The following is a 20,150-nucleotide window of genomic DNA, read 5'->3' on the forward strand; positions in this document are numbered from 1 at the left end:
ACATTTTTTAGACGATAACCTTTGTCATTACGTGTATCCAGTATGCAAAAAAAATTTATTGCAAGCATATCTGTATATTAACATACCGCAAACCATCAATATCAGGTAGCGGACTTTTTAAACTGGTAACATGTTGGTCTAAACATACAAAACGGCTTCACATAATATGGAAGGATCAGTTTAGTGAATTTAGTATACATATGTTTTGAACGATAGCCGACTTTGTCTGTACATACATGTATAACCCTTGAATATAATATAAACACATTTCCGATGTAAGTTTGTGTATTCGATTCATAAAACGCGCATGTTCAACATTCTTGGAGTTGTCAAAAAGATGGGCCAATCCACTGTTAGTAAATGTACAATGGTTAGCTTTCCCAACGTCAGTTAAATGTGACAACAAATTAAATAGGCAACTTTGATTTTATTTTCTTATATTTGAATGGTTATATTGGGATATACAGGTATATATGTAAATAATTATGACTTTTTTAGACATTACAACAGAATAAAGACGGACATTCATGAACAATAATGTAAACAGACATTTTAGCTTCTGTCGACCCAATTCACGTCCTGTTCCGTGAAATTTCCATTCAGAAAGATCACTGAATGTTGTCGGGATTCCATACTACATTTCACACGGCTTGTCAAGTCAATTGTTCCTTCTTGATTATGACGTATATAGAGGTTACACAACGAGTGGTTGTTGGATATGAAATTTATTCCACACGAGTATATTTTTTAAAAGTTACTATAAACACGAGCTTTAGCGAGTGTCGTTTGTTATAATAAAAATAACTTACGAGTGTGGGATATCCAATAACCCGAAGTTGTGTGACCTGTTTCTACCACAATGAAACCATATACATGTACAAGAAAGTAAAAAAATAAAATAAAATTATTCGCCGACATATGGAAATAAGGTGTTGGGATATCATCATAAGCAAACAGGCACTAGTTAATGTTAAAAATCTTAATTGCTTAAAGAATTATTAATAACAAATAATTTTAATTATCAACAACTATCCCGTGCATTCCAACTCACCGAACATCGAGGCTATATTTCTATTGGTACTTGATCAATTAACTTATCCATGTGATCATTGTCGAACTATATTGGGACATGTTTACGGCAAAGTGACATCATACCACATCCCGCCAAATAATCATCGAAGTATTGTAACAAAGTACAAGCCCGGTCCAGGTGCGTTCATTCTACCGAAATCATCACCAGGGTCCACGGACAGTAAACTATATCACTAAACAAAAGATAATTATGAATTTTGAGTCGATAGTTTATGCTACGAACGTGAAAACATGACAGATTCCAACGTCGTCACACATCCGTGTCAAAAGCGATTTGTTCTACAAGCAGCGATGGAAGTACAGCAACATGACGTCATTCGATGATCCATGGCGTAAACAATGTGAAAAAATAGTTAGGTTCAAAATTTTAATCTCGACCAATAAAAAGACCAGAAGGTGTTATTCCACTAGTATATAGTTATCCAACACCCCGCACATTTATACAATGGTCTGAGAGTGGAATAACACAACGTATTGTGGTAGAAAAAGTCTTACGCGTCACTTGCAATGTGAAATAAAATCTCCTTTCCACAGCCTTTTCACCTGAACCTATCTGGAGAGGAAACTGTCCGCATTATGCTTTTGAGGTTGTTTACATACTGACATTTAGTTAAAAAATTAACATGCACACTACAGTAGTCTACAAAGAAACAACAAATGCCATTGTTCAATATGTAGATTCATATAAATAGGGCAAAAGGGCATGTCCTATGCTTGGATTCAACCGCTAAAATAATAATGATGATACACATTTGGTCATTCAAGTCTTTTCATACAATCAGTAACACAGCGAATTTCAATTTCACTACTTTTTGACGTCCACCTTAATTTTGTAGATAGATTCAAAGAATCTGTCCGTCAATGATGTGGGCAGGTACATGAGGATGGACGCACGGACATTTGACATGAAGTTAGGAACATATCGCACGCGCGGCTCTCTCGTAGTGACTGCTTCGACCATCTGGTCCACAACCTCATCAACGTTACTGCGAGCGCGCTTCATCTGCCCTTCAATGCTTTTGAGGAAAGCGTCGAAATACTCCTCGCCATAAACGTCCTTCACCTCTGTCGGCGTTTCTGCCCACGACTTCCGGTTTGTGTCAATGAGGTAATCTGTGGCTGCTATTGGTGTTCTGTAAAGGGAGTGCAGGCATCTTTTATAAATAGGCACTGTAATGTTTTGTATAACAATTAAATCCAATTAATATTAACTTATTAGAAATATGCTTCAATTTTGATTTACATATATGATTTGAATTATCTCGTTTCCACGGAAAAGTATATGAATAGCCAAAAATATTAGCCATGTAAATAATGTTCGTGATGTTGGTAGATACCATTTATCCTCTCAAACCCACATATAAAAGAGTGTAGTGTAAACAAAGACCAGACATAAGTGATATAAATCAACTCCTCAAGTGATCTTGATTTCTAAAACTCATGATGTTTGTATATATCAGATAACACTAGCTCGTGCATGTGCACCAAAGTGCAAATAGAGAACGGATTTAATGTAAACAGTTATTATGGCAATAATGTCGATGATGTAAAAAGAAAAAAAAATAGATTTTTCTTACTTGTACAGGCCAGGCTCTACTGTAACTACTTTTATATCAAACTTGTGCATTTCCTGGCGGAGGCCATCGGAAAACGCTATACACGCCTTCTTTGACATGGAGTAGGCAGCAAACGAGGGCACAGTGAACCGACCTGTGGGAAACACGAAGCCCGTTAGCCATAAAATAAACAAATTAATTTCCAAAGAGAGAACTTGATTAGACAATGATTATTATGAACAGAATAAGACTGCCCCTTGCCATTTTGATAAGAGATAGGGAAATCATGGAGTTGGCTTCACTTAAAACTAAAAACTACCCAAGCATTTTCAATGTGATTGTCTATTGATAGTTGGTGGCATCTGAAATACTACTATCTAGGGAATTGTGATCCTCATTTACCATTGACTGTTGATGACTGTCCGATACATATAACGCCTAAAATAGAAACAGAGCTCAATACCACCCGGCAGTTGTTTTCCATTTAACTTGGTAGATCACGTCATTGTCAGAATCAACCTTGACAACCCACCTGCAAGACTGGCCACATTGACGACTCGGCCTTTGGATGCCCGGATGAGGGGAAGAAAGGCTTTGGTTACCCTGACAACACCGATTACATTGACATCCATGATCTGTTGGAACTGGATGACGGAACACCATTCGATCTCTTGGAACACGGCTATCCCAGCGTTGTTTACACATGCCCAGAGTGCTGTAAAATACACCTTGGTTAAAAAGGACTCTCTGCAAATACCAATCCATGATGATATTAAATGCAATGAAGACAAACTAATCTTCACATCGATTTTATTCCAATACGTCATACGAAGTGACTGTTATTGATTATTTCATTTATTCTTTCATTAAATTGAATATATTGAATTTACGAGAAAGCATAAGAAATACAATTAATGCATCTGAATGATGGACTCACTGTGGTCGCCCAAATTGTCTTTGACGAATCTTACAGCACCCCTCACATGATAGTCGTCTGTAACATTGAGCTCGACCACTTTGATTCTCCCCTCGGAATCTTCTTCAAGCTTTCTGGCGCCTCCTCGATCAGGGACCAAACAGCCGGCGAACACCATGAAGCCCAACTTGTCCAAACGCCTGGCCAGGCTGTTTCCGAATCCACTGTCGCATCCTGGGAAACAACAATTTAGATGCATTTTTATTGCATTCGAAAGTTAAGATCTTCTGAAAGTATTCATTTAAAAATAAAATTCTTCGCTTTCTTGTAAAATATACAGGAGAGAAATGATAAATTCATTTCTCAAAGACAGACTAAACTATTCATATCCCCTGGTCCTATTCCTCATAAGTGATTAACTCTAATATCTTTCACTACTAAGCCTTATTCTGTGGAGTGTCTGGATCATGATCGTTACCGTTTATCTACTTCGTGTACCCTCAAATAGGATGGCTACTGACCAACTAAATGGTCAAGCTGCAGTGGTCAAAATGTACATTTGTGTCAAATGTTGTCTCCAGAAACCAACACTTTAAAATGGCTAAGCGTTCATCCAGTTGTATAGGATACGAGATGTAAATAACCAACGTGTTGTAAACTTCTTTCTTGCTCCCTATAGATGACGGTACATACCATCTACCATTTGATATTAAAAAGACAGTCATAGACATTAGTCGCTGGAAGTTCCCTCGACACGCATAGTGTAATTTGTTGGGAAGAAAATGATCTTAGAACGCAAATAATTGTATTGCAGTGTTGAAAGAGTAGCAAAACTATGTAGTGTATTTGTTACTCCTACTCTAACAAACGGTCTTTTAAAACACGCACAATATCAGAACACACATTGCTGCGGTTCGTCACTGATTGGTTGTTAATTATACGAACGTTGTATTCACAGCCACGGTATGACGACCCCCTGTATATGTCGTGTTCTGTGTGTGGTGCTCTACTGTTGTGTTATAGGAGACCACGATATGTCAGTGATATGTCTCCATGTAAACGTAGGAATGCTTTGCCTCTTCTAGGTGCTACACTTTACTAAAGCATGCTGCCAAATACACCTGAGCTGTATACCAGCTGGTCACATTATACTGACAACGGGTAACTTATTCTCCCACTTCCTCTGAACGTTAAGCAGTAGAAATTACCACTTTTATAGACCCAATTGTTTGACAATGTTTTGGCCATTGTAAAATATACAACCAGAAAATACACGTATAAGATAAAAAAATGTACTTTTCAAAAAATAATAATGGATTTTGATAGAACAATTTTACAGCTCAATATGGTGCTGATTAGATATGACAATGCACCACAGGGAGGTAACGTCATCTGGTTTTTGGCATTGATTTCCGTCATTAACTATTGATAATAACGCGCGAGAATTCTCGTTACAGATTAGGTGTGAGAATCCATGACTATCAATGAGTCAATGGATCCATCCTTGGTAATGAAGCCGTGCTGTAGTTTGTGTAATTAGGATCGATCCGGGCCATTAGTTACCGACATGTCTAAATCTGGACACACGGACCTAAAGTAAAGAAACGAACCAGCTTGGCAGTTTTGGTAGTTAGATCAAGCTCATTCATAATCGTCGTGCTGTTGCATAACTTACAATGTACTTGTTTCGTCGTAGTACGACACGACGTTTGTGAGGTTGGCTCTGTGTGTTGTCTCCTGGCCGAGACACACCAAAGTCTATAAAAGTGGTAGTTTCTGCTCCCGTAAGCGCTTAACGTACAGGGAGTATGACGACTGGTTCTTCCGTTGTCAGAGTTGGTGTCGTTGGCATGCTTCAGTAATATATATATCACTATAAAACACGCACCCCTCACTTCACACACGCTACGCACCGCATACATGGCCCTGGCTGATAATAGGACATTAATTCCATAAAACAAACAAATCATTGGTTTCCTGATATGAAATCCTCCTAATAGCCTGACACAAAACCTCAAATTTGATTATCTTTCAGCATCGTGTTTCATGATTTGACATTTTCGAAAAGAAGAAACCAAAGCTCAATAATGACGTTTGTTCTGTCATATAATTGGTTGAAGAGCAGTTAAGCTTATTAAAACGACGCCCTGTCCTAAGTTTATAAGTCAGTTCCATTTCTTATTTTGAATTTTGATAACTTCAATGGGAAATATATTATAATGGGAAAAGATCTCGAAACTATGTAATTTACAATATGATTAAAATACAGATCCTTACTACCACTAGGTTCAATAGAGGATCTGAAAACATCCCATAAGGGGTCATGTTCGGATAACCTTTTACCACGTGTACTTCAGATCAAACATATTTTCTACACTTTGTTATGTCAATTGATAATGCCATTTCGTCCCAGTATACATATACATTTAGCTTTGTTGTACACTTTGGGCGAGATGGCTACGTACACGGAAATAATTCGGACATCTTTTTCAAACTATTTCGTCCCCAGTCAAGATTCTGGCAGTGCCAATTATTTCCAAAGGTCATCTTGACGTGACCCCTAATTGGATGTAGTCAGATCCTCTTATCAAACGTGGTGATAATAAGGAACTTTATTTAAATAAGTTTGCGTAAATTATTTCTGAAAAGTATTGGCAACAGACCCAACCCCTATCTTGTCTACACCAAAACTGATTCCAAAATCTCAAAGGACTCTATAGCACATCAAATATACAAAATACCTAAGAGTTTGTGTTATACGGGTTTGAGCTTGGGAGGCTGCGGTATATTAGTGTTGTGTCTCCTTTTAATAGCGAGAATCTTGTCCTTTTATAGTCCTATTTCACTGAAGGATACCGCTAAATGTATCGATCAAAACACCCCATCCGGTCATGTTTTACTGTAGAAGAAACTACAACTTATATAGACAATTGTGTGTCGCGCCAAGGGAACGGAACCAAGAATCGTCCTCACAGAAGGCACGGTCAACTCCTACATTTAGTCGCCTTTTACTTGTATGATCAAAAACTACGTACTTGGAGTACAATTGTAACGTTCTACCTCTAGGGTCGAGGGGTACAATTGAAACGTCCTACATCTAGGGCCGAGGGGTTCAATTGTAACGTCCTACCTCTAGGGCCGAGGGATACAATTGTAACGTCCTACCACTAGGGTCGAGGGGTACAATTATAATGTCCTAACTCTAGGGTCGAGGGGTACAATTGTAACGTCCTACCTCTAGGGTCGAGGGGTACAATTGTAACGTCCTACCTAAAGGGCCGAGGGGTACAATTGTAACGTCCTACCTCTAGGGTCGAGGGGTACAATTGTAACGTCCTACCTCTAGGGTCGAGGGGTACAATTGTAACGTCCTACCTCTAGGGCCGAGGGGTACAATTGTAACGTCCTACCTCTAGGGCCGAGGGGTACAATTGTAACGTCCTACCACTAGGGCCGAGGGGTACAATTGTAACGTCCTACCTAAAGGGCCGAGGGGTACAATTGTAACGTCCTACCTCTAGGGCCGAGGGGTACAATTGTAACGTCCTACCACTAGGGCCGAGGGGTACAATTGTAACGTCCTACCACTAGGGCCGAGGGGTACAATTGTAACGTCCTACCTAAAGGGCCGAGGGGTACAATTGTAACGTCCTACCACTAGGGCCGAGGGGTACAATTGTAACGTCCTACCTCTAGGGCCGAGGGGTACAATTGTAACGTCCTACCTCTAGGGCCGAGGGGTACAATTGTAACGTCCTACCACTAGGGCCGAGGGGTACAATTGTAACGTCCTACCTCTAGGGCCGAGGGGTACAATTGTAACGTCCTACCTCTAGGGCCGAGGGGTACAATTGTAACGTCCTACCACTAGGGCCGAGGGGTACAATTGTAACGTCCTACCTCTAGGGCCGAGGGGTACAATTGTAACGTACCTACCTCTAGGGCCGAGGGGTACAATTGTAACGTCCTACCTCTAGGGCCGAGGGGTACAATTGTAACGTCCTACCACTAGGGTCGAGGGGTACAATTGTAACGTCCTACCACTAGGGCCGAGGGGTACAATTGTAACGTCCTACCACTAGGGCCGAGGGGTACAATTGTAACGTCCTACCACTAAAGGGCCGAGGGGTACAATTGTAACGTCCTACCTCTAGGGCCGAGGGGTACAATTGTAACGTCCTACCACTAGGGCCGAGGGGTACAATTGTAACGTCCTACCTACTAGGGTCGAGGCGGGGTACAATTGTAACGTCCTACCTCTAGGGCCGAGGGGTACAATTGTAACGTCCTACCTCTAGGGCCGAGGGGTACAATTGTAACGTCCTACCTCTAGGGCCGAGGGGTACAATTGTAACGTCCTACCTCTAGGGCCGAGGGGTACAATTGTAACGTCCTACCTCTAGGGCCGAGGGGTACAATTGTAACGTCCTACCACTAGGGCCGAGGGGTACAATTGTAACGTCCTACCTCTAGGGCCGAGGGATACAATTGTAACGTCCTACCTCTAGGGCGAGGGGTACAATTGTAACGTCCTACCTCTAGGGCCGAGGGGTACAATTGTAACGTCCTACCTCTAGGGCCGAGGGGTACAATTGTAACGTCCTACCTCTAGGGCCGAGGGGTACAATTGTAACGTCCTACCTCTAGGGCCGAGGGGTACAATTGTAACGTCCTACCTATAGGGCCGAGGGGTACAATTGTAACGTCCTACCACTAGGGTCGAGGGGTACAATTGTAACGTCCTACCTAAAGGGCCGAGGGGTACAATTGTAACGTCCTACCACTAGGGTCGAGGGGTACAATTGTAACGTCCTACCTCTAGGGCCGAGGGGTACAATTGTAACGTCCTACCACTAGGGCCGAGGGGTACAATTGTAACGTCCTACCACTAGGGCCGAGGGGTACAATTGTAACGTCCTACCTAAAGGGCCGAGGGGTACAATTGTAACGTCCTACCACTAGGGTCGAGGGGTACAATTGTAACGTCCTACCTCTAGGGCCGAGGGGTACAATTGTAACGTCCTACCTCTAGGGCCGAGGGGTACAATTGTAACGTCCTACCACTAGGGTCGAGGGGTACAATTGTAACGTCCTCCTAGGGCGAGGGGTACAATTCTAGGGCCGAGGGGTACAATTGTAACGTCCTACCACTAGGGCCGAGGGGTACAATTGTAACGTCCTACCACTAGGGCCGAGGGGTACAATTGTAACGTCCTACCTCTAGGGCCGAGGGGTACAATTGTAACGTCCTACCTCTAGGGTCGAGGGGTACAATTGTAACGTCCTACCACTAGGGCCGAGGGGTACAATTGTAACGTCCTACCTCTAGGGCCGAGGGGTACAATTGTAACGTCCTACCTCTAGGGCCGAGGGGTACAATTGTAACGTCCTACCACTAGGGCCGAGGGGTACAATTGTAACGTCCTACCTCTAGGGCCGAGGGGTACAATTGTAACGTCCTACCACTAGGGTCGAGGGGTACAATTGTAACGTCCTACCTCTAGGGTCGAGGGGTACAATTGTAACGTCCTACCTCTAGGGCCGAGGGGTACAATTGTAACGTCCTACCACTAGGGCCGAGGGGTACAATTGTAACGTCCTACCTCTAGGGCCGAGGGGTACAATTGTAACGTCCTACCTCTAGGGCCGAGGGGTACAATTGTAACGTCCTACCACTAGGGCCGAGGGGTACAATTGTAACGTCCTACCTCTAGGGTCGAGGGGTACAATTGTAACGTCCTACCTCTAGGGCCGAGGGGTACAATTGTAACGTCCTACCTCTAGGGTCGAGGGGTACAATTGTAACGTCCTACCTCTAGGGTCGAGGGGTACAATTGTAACGTCCTACCACTAGGGTCGAGGGGTACAATTGTAACGTCCTACCACTAGGGCCGAGGGGTACAATTGTAACGTCCTACCTCTAGGGCCGAGGGGTACAATTGTAACGTCCTACCTCTAGGGCCGAGGGGTACAATTGTAACGTCCTACCTCTAGGGTCGAGGGGTACAATTGTAACGTCCTACCTCTAGGGCCGAGGGGTACAATTGTAACGTCCTACCACTAGGGTCGAGGGGTACAATTGTAACGTCCTACCTCTAGGGTCGAGGGGTACAATTGTAACGTCCTACCTAAAGGGCCGAGGGGTACAATTGTAACGTCCTACCACTAGGGCCGAGGGGTACAATTGTAATGTCCTACCTCTAGGGCCGAGGGGTACAATTGTAACGTCCTACCTCTAGGGTCGAGGGGTACAATTGTAACGTCCTACCCCTAGGGCCGAGGGGTACAATTGTAACGTCCTACCTCTAGGGTCGAGGGGTACAATTGTAACGTCCTACCTCTAGGGTCGAGGGGTACAATTGTAACGTCCTACCTCTAGGGTCGAGGGGTACAATTGTAACGTCCTACCTAAAGGGCCGAGGGGTACAATTGTAACGTCCTACCTCTAGGGCCGAGGGGTACAATTGTAACGTCCTACCTAAAGGGCCGAGGGGTACAATTGTAACGTCCTACCACTAGGGCCGAGGGGTACAATTGTAACGTCCTACCACTAGGGCCGAGGGGTACAATTGTAACGTCCTACCACTAGGGTCGAGGGGTACAATTGTAACGTCCTACCTCTAGGGCCGAGGGGTACAATTGTAACGTCCTACCTCTAGGGCCGAGGGGTACAATTGTAACGTCCTACCTCTAGGGCCGAGGGATACAATTGTAACGTCCTACCTCTAGGGCCGAGGGGTACAATTGTAACGTCCTACCACTAGGGCCGAGGGGTACAATTGTAACGTCCTACCTCTAGGGCCGAGGGGTACAATTGTAACGTCCTACCACTAGGGTCGAGGGGTACAATTGTAACGTCCTACCTCTAGGGCCGAGGGGTACAATTGTAACGTCCTACCACTAGGGCCGAGGGGTACAATTGTAACGTCCTACCACTAGGGCCGAGGGGTACAATTGTAACGTCCTACCTCTAGGGCCGAGGGGTACAATTGTAACGTCCTACCTCTAGGGCCGAGGGGTACAATTGTAACGTCCTACCTCTAGGGCCGAGGGGTACAATTGTAACGTCCTACCCTAGGGCGAGGGGTACAATTGTAACGTCCTACCTCTAGGGCCGAGGGGTACAATTGTAACGTCCTACCACTAGGGCGAGGTACAATTGTAACTCCTACCTAGGCGAGGGGTACAATTGTAACGTCCTACCTCTAGGGCCGAGGGGTACAATTGTAACGTCCTACCTCTAGGGTCGAGGGGTACAATTGTAACGTCCTACCTCTAGGGCCGAGGGGTACAATTGTAACGTCCTACCACTAGGGCCGAGGGGTACAATTGTAACGTCCACCTCTAGGGTCGAGGGGTACAATTGTAACGTCCTACCTCTAGGGTCGAGGGGTACAATTGTAACGTCCTACCTAAAGGGCCGAGGGGATACAATTGTAACGTCCCACCACTAGGGCCGAGGGTACAATTGTAACGTCCTATTTCTAGGGTCGAGGGGTACAATTGTAACGTCCTACCTAAAGGGTCGAGGGGTACAATTGTAACGTCCTACCACTAGGGCCGAGGGGTACAATTGTAACGTCCTACCTCTAGGGCCGAGGGGTACAATTGTAACGTCCTACCTCTAGGGTCGAGGGGTACAATTGTAACGTCCTACCTCTAGGGTCGAGGGGTACAATTGTAACGTCCTACCACTAGGGTCGAGGGGTACAATTGTAACGTCCTACCACTAGGGCCGAGGGGTACAATTGTAACGTCCTACCTCTAGGGTCGAGGGGTACAATTGTAACGTCCTACCTCTAGGGCCGAGGGGTACAATTGTAACGTCCTACCTCTAGGGCCGAGGGGTACAATTGTAACGTCCTACCACTAGGGCCGAGGGGTACAATTGTAACGTCCTACCTCTAGGGCCGAGGGGTACAATTGTAACGTCCTACCACTAGGGTCGAGGGGTACAATTGTAACGTCCTACCACTAGGGTCGAGGGGTACAATTGTAACGTCCTACCACTAGGGTCGAGGGGTACAATTGTAACGTCCTACCACTAGGGTCGAGGGGTACAATTGTAACGTCCTACCTACTAGGGCCGAGGGGTACAATTGTAACGTCCTACCACTAGGGTCGAGGGGTACAATTGTAACGTCCTACCACTAGGGCCGAGGGGTACAATTGTAACGTCCTACCACTAGGGCCGAGGGGTACAATTGTAACGTCTTACCTAAAGGGCCGAGGGGTACAATTGTAACGTCCTACCACTAGGGTCGAGGGGTACAATTGTAACGTCCTACCTCTAGGGCCGAGGGGTACAATTGTAACGTCCTACCACTAGGGCCGAGGGGTACAATTGTAACGTCTTACCTAAAGGGCCGAGGGGTACAATTGTAACGTCCTACCACTAGGGTCGAGGGGTACAATTGTAACGTCCTACCTCTAGGGCCGAGGGGTACAATTGTAACGTCCTACCACTAGGGCCGAGGGGTACAATTGTAACGTCCTACCACTAGGGCCGAGGGTACAATTGTAACGTCCTCCCTAGGGCGAGGGGTACAATTGTAACGTCCTACCACTAGGGCCGAGGAGTACAATTGTAACGTCCTACCACTAGGGCCGAGGAGTACAATTGTAACGTCCTACCTCTAGGGCCGAGGAGTACAATTGTAACGTCCTACCACTAGGGTCGAGGGGTACAATTGTAACGTCCTACCACTAGGGTCGAGGGGTACAATTGTAACGTCCTACCACTAGGGTCGAGGGGTACAATTGTAACGTCCTACCACTAGGGTCGAGGGGTACAATTGTAACGTCCTACCTCTAGGGCCGAGGGGTACAATTGTAACGTCCTACCTCTAGGGCCGAGGGGTACAATTGTAACGTCCTACCTCTAGGGTCGAGGGGTACAATTGTAACGTCCTACCTCTAGGGTCGAGGAGTTCAATTGTAACGCCCTACCTCTAGGGTCGATGGGTACAGTTGTAACGTCCTACCCCTAGGGTCGAGGGGTACAGCACAATTTACCTTCATGTCAATCGAATGTGTTAACACTCCTTTAACCATGTGAACAGTAATATCCCAAATTTAGTTAGTCGCCTTTTTTATACAATGCAAACTGTATGATCTTCTTGCAACGCAATTTTCTCCATACATCCTATTTTGTGTTTCATAATAAACATGTAAATAAACTTTCGTCTTTTTGTGTTCTTTTAATGCGTAATCTGTTTAATGTTAGTTTGCATTTCAATGTCAGAAAATTAATAGTCATTCTCGTTTATATCTCACCTCACATACTATATATGTACATGTGTATGTAGAACAATGAAAGCTAAGAGTGTGTATGAGAGACTTTATACGGTACCAGTATCCCAATCGATCAACCTGTAGATAAGAACTTGTTTAACCACGTTTGTTTATAGTATATATTTTTAAGTATTTGAATATGTAGGTGAATTGAGATAAAGATCTTCTTTAAACGTTTGACTTCAAGTACACAGGTGAACATGGATATGAACATTCACTGATGGCATGTTCATGTTACAATAACTGGATAAAGTAACGTTAGGTTTGTTTGGTTTTTCCCTCTTTTTTGTTTTACGTCCTATTAACAGTCAGGATATATAAACCCTACTGGACAAAGGTGGATGAACGCCAGAGTAGCAGTGCCTAGCTATTGCACCACGTACCGTCAGACATACATCTGAAAGGCTTGACAAAGCCTCGTAGAAAAAGTGGTTATTTGTCTTATATATTAATTATAGGTGTTAGCCAGATGATATCTAATTTTTATAATTTGGCGTGGTATTCTAAGTTTCCAAGATAATGCTGGGCTCAATTCCAAATTGACATGTAGCTCGCACTAAATGTACATAAAACTGATCCTATGTTGTTTCATGTGTGTTACAGCGAACCTTAATATTTATTGCTACTATTTAAAGCAAAACCAAAATGGAACCAACAGATTGACAAAGGATCGAAGTTCAATTTAACTGATGAATATTGGTCAGAGACAGCAAACATGGATATACTGGAGATCAACCAGCTTCATTATCAAATGTGCAACTACTACTTTCGAAACCGGAAGTCAGATTACTTCTGACACCTGTGAAGTATTTCTAACTGCCATCCACACCCGGATGGAAGTTAATCACCTTATAAAGCAGTTTGGTCAAGAGAAGCCAGTATTCCACTTACCTACTCTGTAACACTTACGGTTTTGTATCTAGAAAAAATTATATAGAGTCTATGCCGGTGGGAAAATCTTTAGGAAGTTTTTAATTAAACTTGTCAATCGTGATATATGGTACCAGTTACAAACTGGAAAATGCTATTACTTCATGTTATGGTGAATAGGGGACAATTTCCACTCGGGATATAAACTGATCTGTTCCAAGCAGTAACTGATCACCATCGTACATCAGTGGAGCTCAGCCCCGATACAGTACCAGTACATTCATTAAAGGGAATTCTGTCCAGATGGCCTGCCAGTACAGTGTGTATGTCGGACCATGGTTCAAAGCAAGCCTATAGAGACCCACCGTCATCAATATAACTCAAAACTTGCATGGAGACTATAATTTGACATTAATATCACATGTTCACGAGAGTATTTACCGCCTATTTATCGCCATGCTTCTATGTGTTTACACATTTCTGACGATGCTCATTGACCCAGATACCTGTAACAATATAATGATTCACCTGTATTCAATTTCCCTGATTTACCGACGTAGATCAATAATTTGATAAACGAGTCGGCGATATATGCACGACGGGAGCACGAGCAGACCGTTTTAATTATATTGGTGATTTACCACTTGCGGAGTGATATCCCCAAAGTACCAACAGTCCTCGTTATAGCCATTCGCATGTTATCCGGGTCTATTTGATCTTTTCATCGCATGGCGAGTCCCACACCGTTTGTTCGTATGCTTCATGTAATGCAGGATATCGAGAATGGCCCTTCAACATTTTGTATACATGTATCCCCTCCTGGATATTAATACAAACATAGTTGTACAATGTTATTTGAGCCCTATCACAGCTTGCCTGACGAAAGCAAACCTTCTCAGACAATGTTGGCTAGTGAACCATACCTCCATTACCTGTGTAAGTACTATCCACCCCTGGGAGTTCTGTAAGTACTATCCATCCCTGGGAGTTCTGTAAGTACTATCCACCCCTGGGAGCCAGGGAGATGTCCTAGTATACACCTGTTCAAGTCCATTACAAATCTACTTCGAAAAGAAAGATTAAATATTAAATTTCTAAATGGGCGCTAAATGGGCACTGTCTCGCCCATAAATAACGAAAATGTTTGCGGGACCTAGTTTTATCTCCGTATCTGCTACATGTATATAAGAGTTGATTCTATGCTGAAGGCTCCTTCAGAAAATTGTAATTTTACATTTATTTGAAACAATTATCTTAAATGTTTGATGCATTTTAAACCATATCATTTACGCTATCGATCAATCTCTTTTCAAAGTTGTTTAGCTTCATGACCCGTGTTCAAACTATAAACTGAAATGCAAAACACTGCCATAGTTTGCATAACTTCTGCGAAGTAAATTAACCTCAAAGAAAGCAAGGCGGTACAAGCATTTGCAAAGTGTTCACAAAGCGTAACACCAAAAGCGATATTATCAATATGAATTAAAACGATAATACTAAAATGAAATAAAGTTCTAATGATAATTCAGCAACCGAACACAGACATCCATTCATAAATAAAGATTACATTGTATTTATGGGGTTTTCCTGGTTATCACATGCATTCTCTACACACAATGAATACTGTGGAACATGACAGATGTATAACTACATTTTTCTACTTTCTTAGGCTCAAACTTACTGAGGAGTATTTTGAGCCTAAGAAAGTAGACTTCAAATATCGTAAATGTGTAATGTTGGCATGCTTGTTGTTTTACATATACTTATGATCACCAGCCTAGTACTAGTATATGGGAATGTGAAATGGTTATACAATAAGTTTTATTGTGGTATGGTTGGTACATCTGTCATGTTCCACAGTATTCATTGTGTGTAGAGAATGCATGTGTGTGTTTTGGAAGACAGTATGTTCATGTTGTATCTCTTTCTAATAGGACAAGTCAAAAGGAAAAAAAAGTTTTGTATAGAACATACTTTAATGATAATTAATAGACTTGGTGTGTAATATAAGGATTGTGTATAAGGATACCACCATTTGTATGAGACAATCAAACACTAATATCTATACATATAATGAACACTACACGCATCTCTAGGCTATAGGTTTCCTAACTATTAGAATGAATCAAATGATGCTAAGAATGTCTGAGTAATTATCAATGATTAAGTTACAATTATATAATATCTAAATTAAAACTTCCTGACTGAAATACTTGACCCCTGAGTCGACGACACTAAATAGCTGTACGTACGTGTGTACTTAACCATGGCCAGTCATCCTTCTCTAACATCAGTACCTACTTCACATCAAGTTATCATGTGTCATTTAGTATTTCAAGGATGACAAGAATTACAATAATCAATATTTCTAAGTATCCGCTCTGATCCAGACATGGTTTAAATGCTTCCGTGACCCAGTTTCATACTATCTTTCATTATTGAGTTTATACTGGTAATAGGTGATCGCATGTTGACTTCCATGTCCAGTGTAATGCTGATATAGAATAATACGTAATGCTTTACATACACTACCAAACATACCATTTTATAACCCGAGTTCCATCTGACACCACCACAAACAATTTGACAGATGCATGCTTTGTTCTGTGTTAGATTTTCACTGTCAATACAAATGATCCAACTGTGATAGCATTGTTCTGGATTTCTAAAAGTCATTCTAGCCAACTGGTGTTAACCTACATTCAGCTTTTCCAAATTGGCTTTGTGTCACATAAAAATTGACTTAATTTATCCGTAGTGTCCAGGATATTTAAAGTCTAGGAGTAAACAGTATACAGGTGAAAGGAACAGGTACACTTCTATACAAGCGTGTTTCGATGTCTATGCCCTTGTAGGACACGCATGGGCGACTCCTTTCCAAAACACATTAAGGCTTATATACATATAGAATGTAATACAGCCCATGCATACTAAACGTTTGAATTTGAATTTAATAAGGCTCGTTTGTGATTATATCCTATGTAATATAAGACGTCTCTTTGAAGCTTTTATATTTTTTTATATCATGTACTATCTCTGCTTACAAGATGTATGTTCATATGTATGTACATGCACAGTGTACATACATTTGAAACTACACATAACCAATACTGTATGCCTATTTACATAAGGATTACATGTACACTCACCTGTAATTATCACAGCCTTTCCACTAGGATTAACACATAGTCTTTGTCTTTTACTGGTCAGCAGGTAAAAAGCTGTAAGTCCGATACCTGCATAAAACACTAACGAACATAGCGAATTGGACAACACGGTTGTATAGAAAGCATTGGGTTGACTAATGTAAATTCCAAAGCCTAACGCCAATAGGACGACTCCGGCTAAACGCTTCATACTGAATTATCAGTGAATGGAAATATCTGTAGTGTACGTCTATATAAGCACAGGTAATAAACACGTATATACAGGTGTGTTACCCCGTGTCCATTATTGTAGATATTACGACTGGGTCACCCCTCCGTCACTATAAATACCTCCGGAGATAGGTACGGGCTTCAAAGGCACGACGTTACTATGTTTACCAACGTAGTCCAGTCCATTTCACGCTCAAGGGTACCCGGTGTTTATTGCGCTTGATTTCTACCTGTGTTCGTTACCTGTAATTATCCTATAGGACTTTTTACACCTCAGAAAACCACCACAGACTCGCCACATCAAACACTGTCCCTTAAGTACACAGAACCATCCTCATCCAATCCAATGTCGGTGCTAAGTCAATTCATTGATTGCTCATGGAATTGTAACCTGATATGACATTTTATGCTTAATTGCTTGAACAATGTCACTGATATATCAAAATCACACTGAATACGTTACATAAACACTTTCCGAATACACGATGGGTATTTTGATATCAAGATTTGTCCACCGTCGTGACGATTTGTTTTCGATACTAACTAGTACACCAAGTTAACCGCTGTATCGACATTCACAAAAGGCTAAGATAATTACATGTATGTTCCCGTTGTCCGATACTTTCTAGAAGTTTTATCTACTGATACTGTACATCACTTGGAATCTCCGGTTATAAAGTCGCTCTATAAAGTGTGCGGCGATATCATCTGGGAAATCACTTTTTAGATTTATTTGATCTAGAGCGATATTTATAACGTTTGGCTCAGCCAGCTTTACTGATCTAGGTCGCTATAGGCTGCCATGGATAGGTTTGCCAGCCTCAGTCCGTACCTGCTGTGCCATCGTCACCGTTACAGATGTCGTGCCCACAGGTACTTTTTACCGACATGGCTTGTTAATCGATACGTTCACCAAACTATTGTCTTCGGTAAACTGTTATAATTGTTGATTTATTTGTGTGGTATTACATATTTGTCTATCTTGTCTGTCGTATACCATTACCTAACATTCCCCCTTAACTTGCAAGAATGTCTTCCCTAACAAAACAACCTTAAATTTGTCTGTTGTAATTGCTACTATAAATGTGGGGATCTTTTTGTCTACATTAGTACTTACAGCACAAGTACAGCAATCGCTGTTTTTCTGGTATTGACATTAGATTTAACGTAGGAAGATGAAACGTAATGGGGGGGCAAAGGTCCTCCCACCCCCCCCCCCCCCCCCCCCCCCCCGCTAAAAGGAAATTAAAAATACGCAAATTGGCCAAATAAGCGTTTGATCGCCGAAGGCGCGAAATTTTGGTGTTTTAGGGGTCTGAGGGTGACCCCCGGGGGAAAATATAGTAATTTAGAATTGCTGAGATGAGCTTTACAATGTATTTTGATGATTTTGCGAGTGCCCGAAAGCGCGAGATTTTGGTGTTTGGGGGGTCCGGGGCCTTCCCCGGGAAAAATATTATGATTTAGAATAGCTTAAATGAGTTTTGATGAATTTGCGAGCGCCCCAAAGCGCTAGATTTCGGTATTTTGGGGGTCCGGGGGTCTCCCCCGGAAAAAAATTACGATTTGGAATGGCTAAGATGAGTTTTACGATGCATTTCGATGAATTTGCGAGCGCCCAAAGGCGCGAGAATTTGGTGTTATGGGGTCCGGGGGTCTCCCCGGGAAAAAAATACGATTTAGAATGGCTGAGATGAGTTTTACGACGATGTATTTTAATGATTATAAAGCGTTCTGAACATGGTAGTTTTTCGATTTAAAGCTACCTGCATTTAGAAATGATAATTGTGTCGTCATAACATTATGCAACCCTACTCGATCTGAATACACCGGCTTCACACCATCGGCACATTGTTGTGTAACATAAAAAATGAATAATTTTCTCGCTAAGACAAATTGATCTTTTAAGAGACATTTTTTTAAATAGTACATAGACTCTCTTGATGGACATTTTAGTCTCGTTTGTGTGTATTGAATTTTTACTATTTAAGGTTTGACATATATGCTTGAAGGTTTTAGGAAATGCGCCGCGCAGCGGAAAATTTTCTAGAATGAAGTACGAAAAATGTGCAGGAGGACCCTTTTTTCTTTCAAATAAGCATTTTTAGAAAATTTCAGTCGGCGAAAATGGGGGGGCAAAAAGACATGTTTGCCCCCCCGTCCTGGGGAACGGGGGGGCAGTTGCCCCCCCTGCCCCCCCGCTTCCTACGCCCCTTTTTCTGGTATTGACATTAGATTTAACTGAGAATCCTGCTGTTTTATGCATGTTTACTTATCAGGTTAGCGAAGAAAGTGATTTCTACCGGGTTAGTCAGTATCGTTCACTACAGAGACATTGTTGCTCCTCTTGTGTTGTTAGCCCTGCTATCCACAATACAATATGATATTGTTTTATTGTCGATACTTTTTGTTTTCATGTAAGTCTTGTTTGAGCAGGAACCGTTTTGTTAAAGTTTACATGTAAAAGACGGTAAGCCTCGTGTTGACCAGCCAAAATTATTCACTCGGGTGGAGATTAATAGAATCTTACATGGGTCTGTCAGGTAGACAGGAACATCTCAACCCGAGTGAAAGATTTTGGCATGTCAACCCGAGGCTTGCCGAAGGTTGACAGCCAAAATTTTTTTCACGAGGGTTGAGATATCCATGTCCACCTGGCAGACTTATATATGGTTTTTCTTCTCCCATACTTTTTGGAAAAAATATAAAATTCCCGTTGCTTTCCAGTTTTTTATCGAGTCATTATCACGGGAACGTCGCTATGCGTCAAAATTGATGACGTCATCGACAATGCACGACGCGGCTACACCGCATGTATTGATAACGCCACGTTATTGTCTAGCGCGAGTGAGAAAGAGTTATCTTTTCCCTAGCAACCACGGGATATTCATGTGAAGTATGGGAGAAATCCATGTCCACTTGACAGATCCATGTAAGCTTCTGTTTATCCCGCGATTGCTAGGGAAAAGGTAACTATCTTTTACCGGGATATGGAAAAGGCAACTCACACGCGCTAGACAATGACGTGACGTCATCAATACCTGC

General features: G+C 42.4%; 1 protein-coding gene across 1 annotated transcript; it reads right to left on the reverse strand.

The window, feature by feature from the left end:
- Positions 1-412: 412 nt before the first annotated feature.
- On the reverse strand, positions 413-17,848 carry LOC138322742 (short-chain dehydrogenase/reductase family 9C member 7-like). Its single transcript, XM_069266824.1, has 5 exons — positions 16,878-17,848; positions 3,586-3,798; positions 3,181-3,363; positions 2,670-2,802; positions 413-2,225 (listed from the first exon to the last, which is right to left on the reverse strand). Exons 1-5 carry the CDS (start codon positions 17,083-17,085, stop codon positions 1,898-1,900), a joined length of 1,065 nt encoding a protein of 354 aa, XP_069122925.1. The 5' UTR covers positions 17,086-17,848; the 3' UTR covers positions 413-1,897.
- Positions 17,849-20,150: the final 2,302 nt, after the last annotated feature.

The sequence above is a fragment of the Argopecten irradians genome, chromosome 5, assembly GCF_041381155.1.
Source record: "Argopecten irradians isolate NY chromosome 5, Ai_NY, whole genome shotgun sequence".
Lineage (NCBI taxonomy): Eukaryota > Metazoa > Mollusca > Bivalvia > Pectinida > Pectinidae > Argopecten > Argopecten irradians.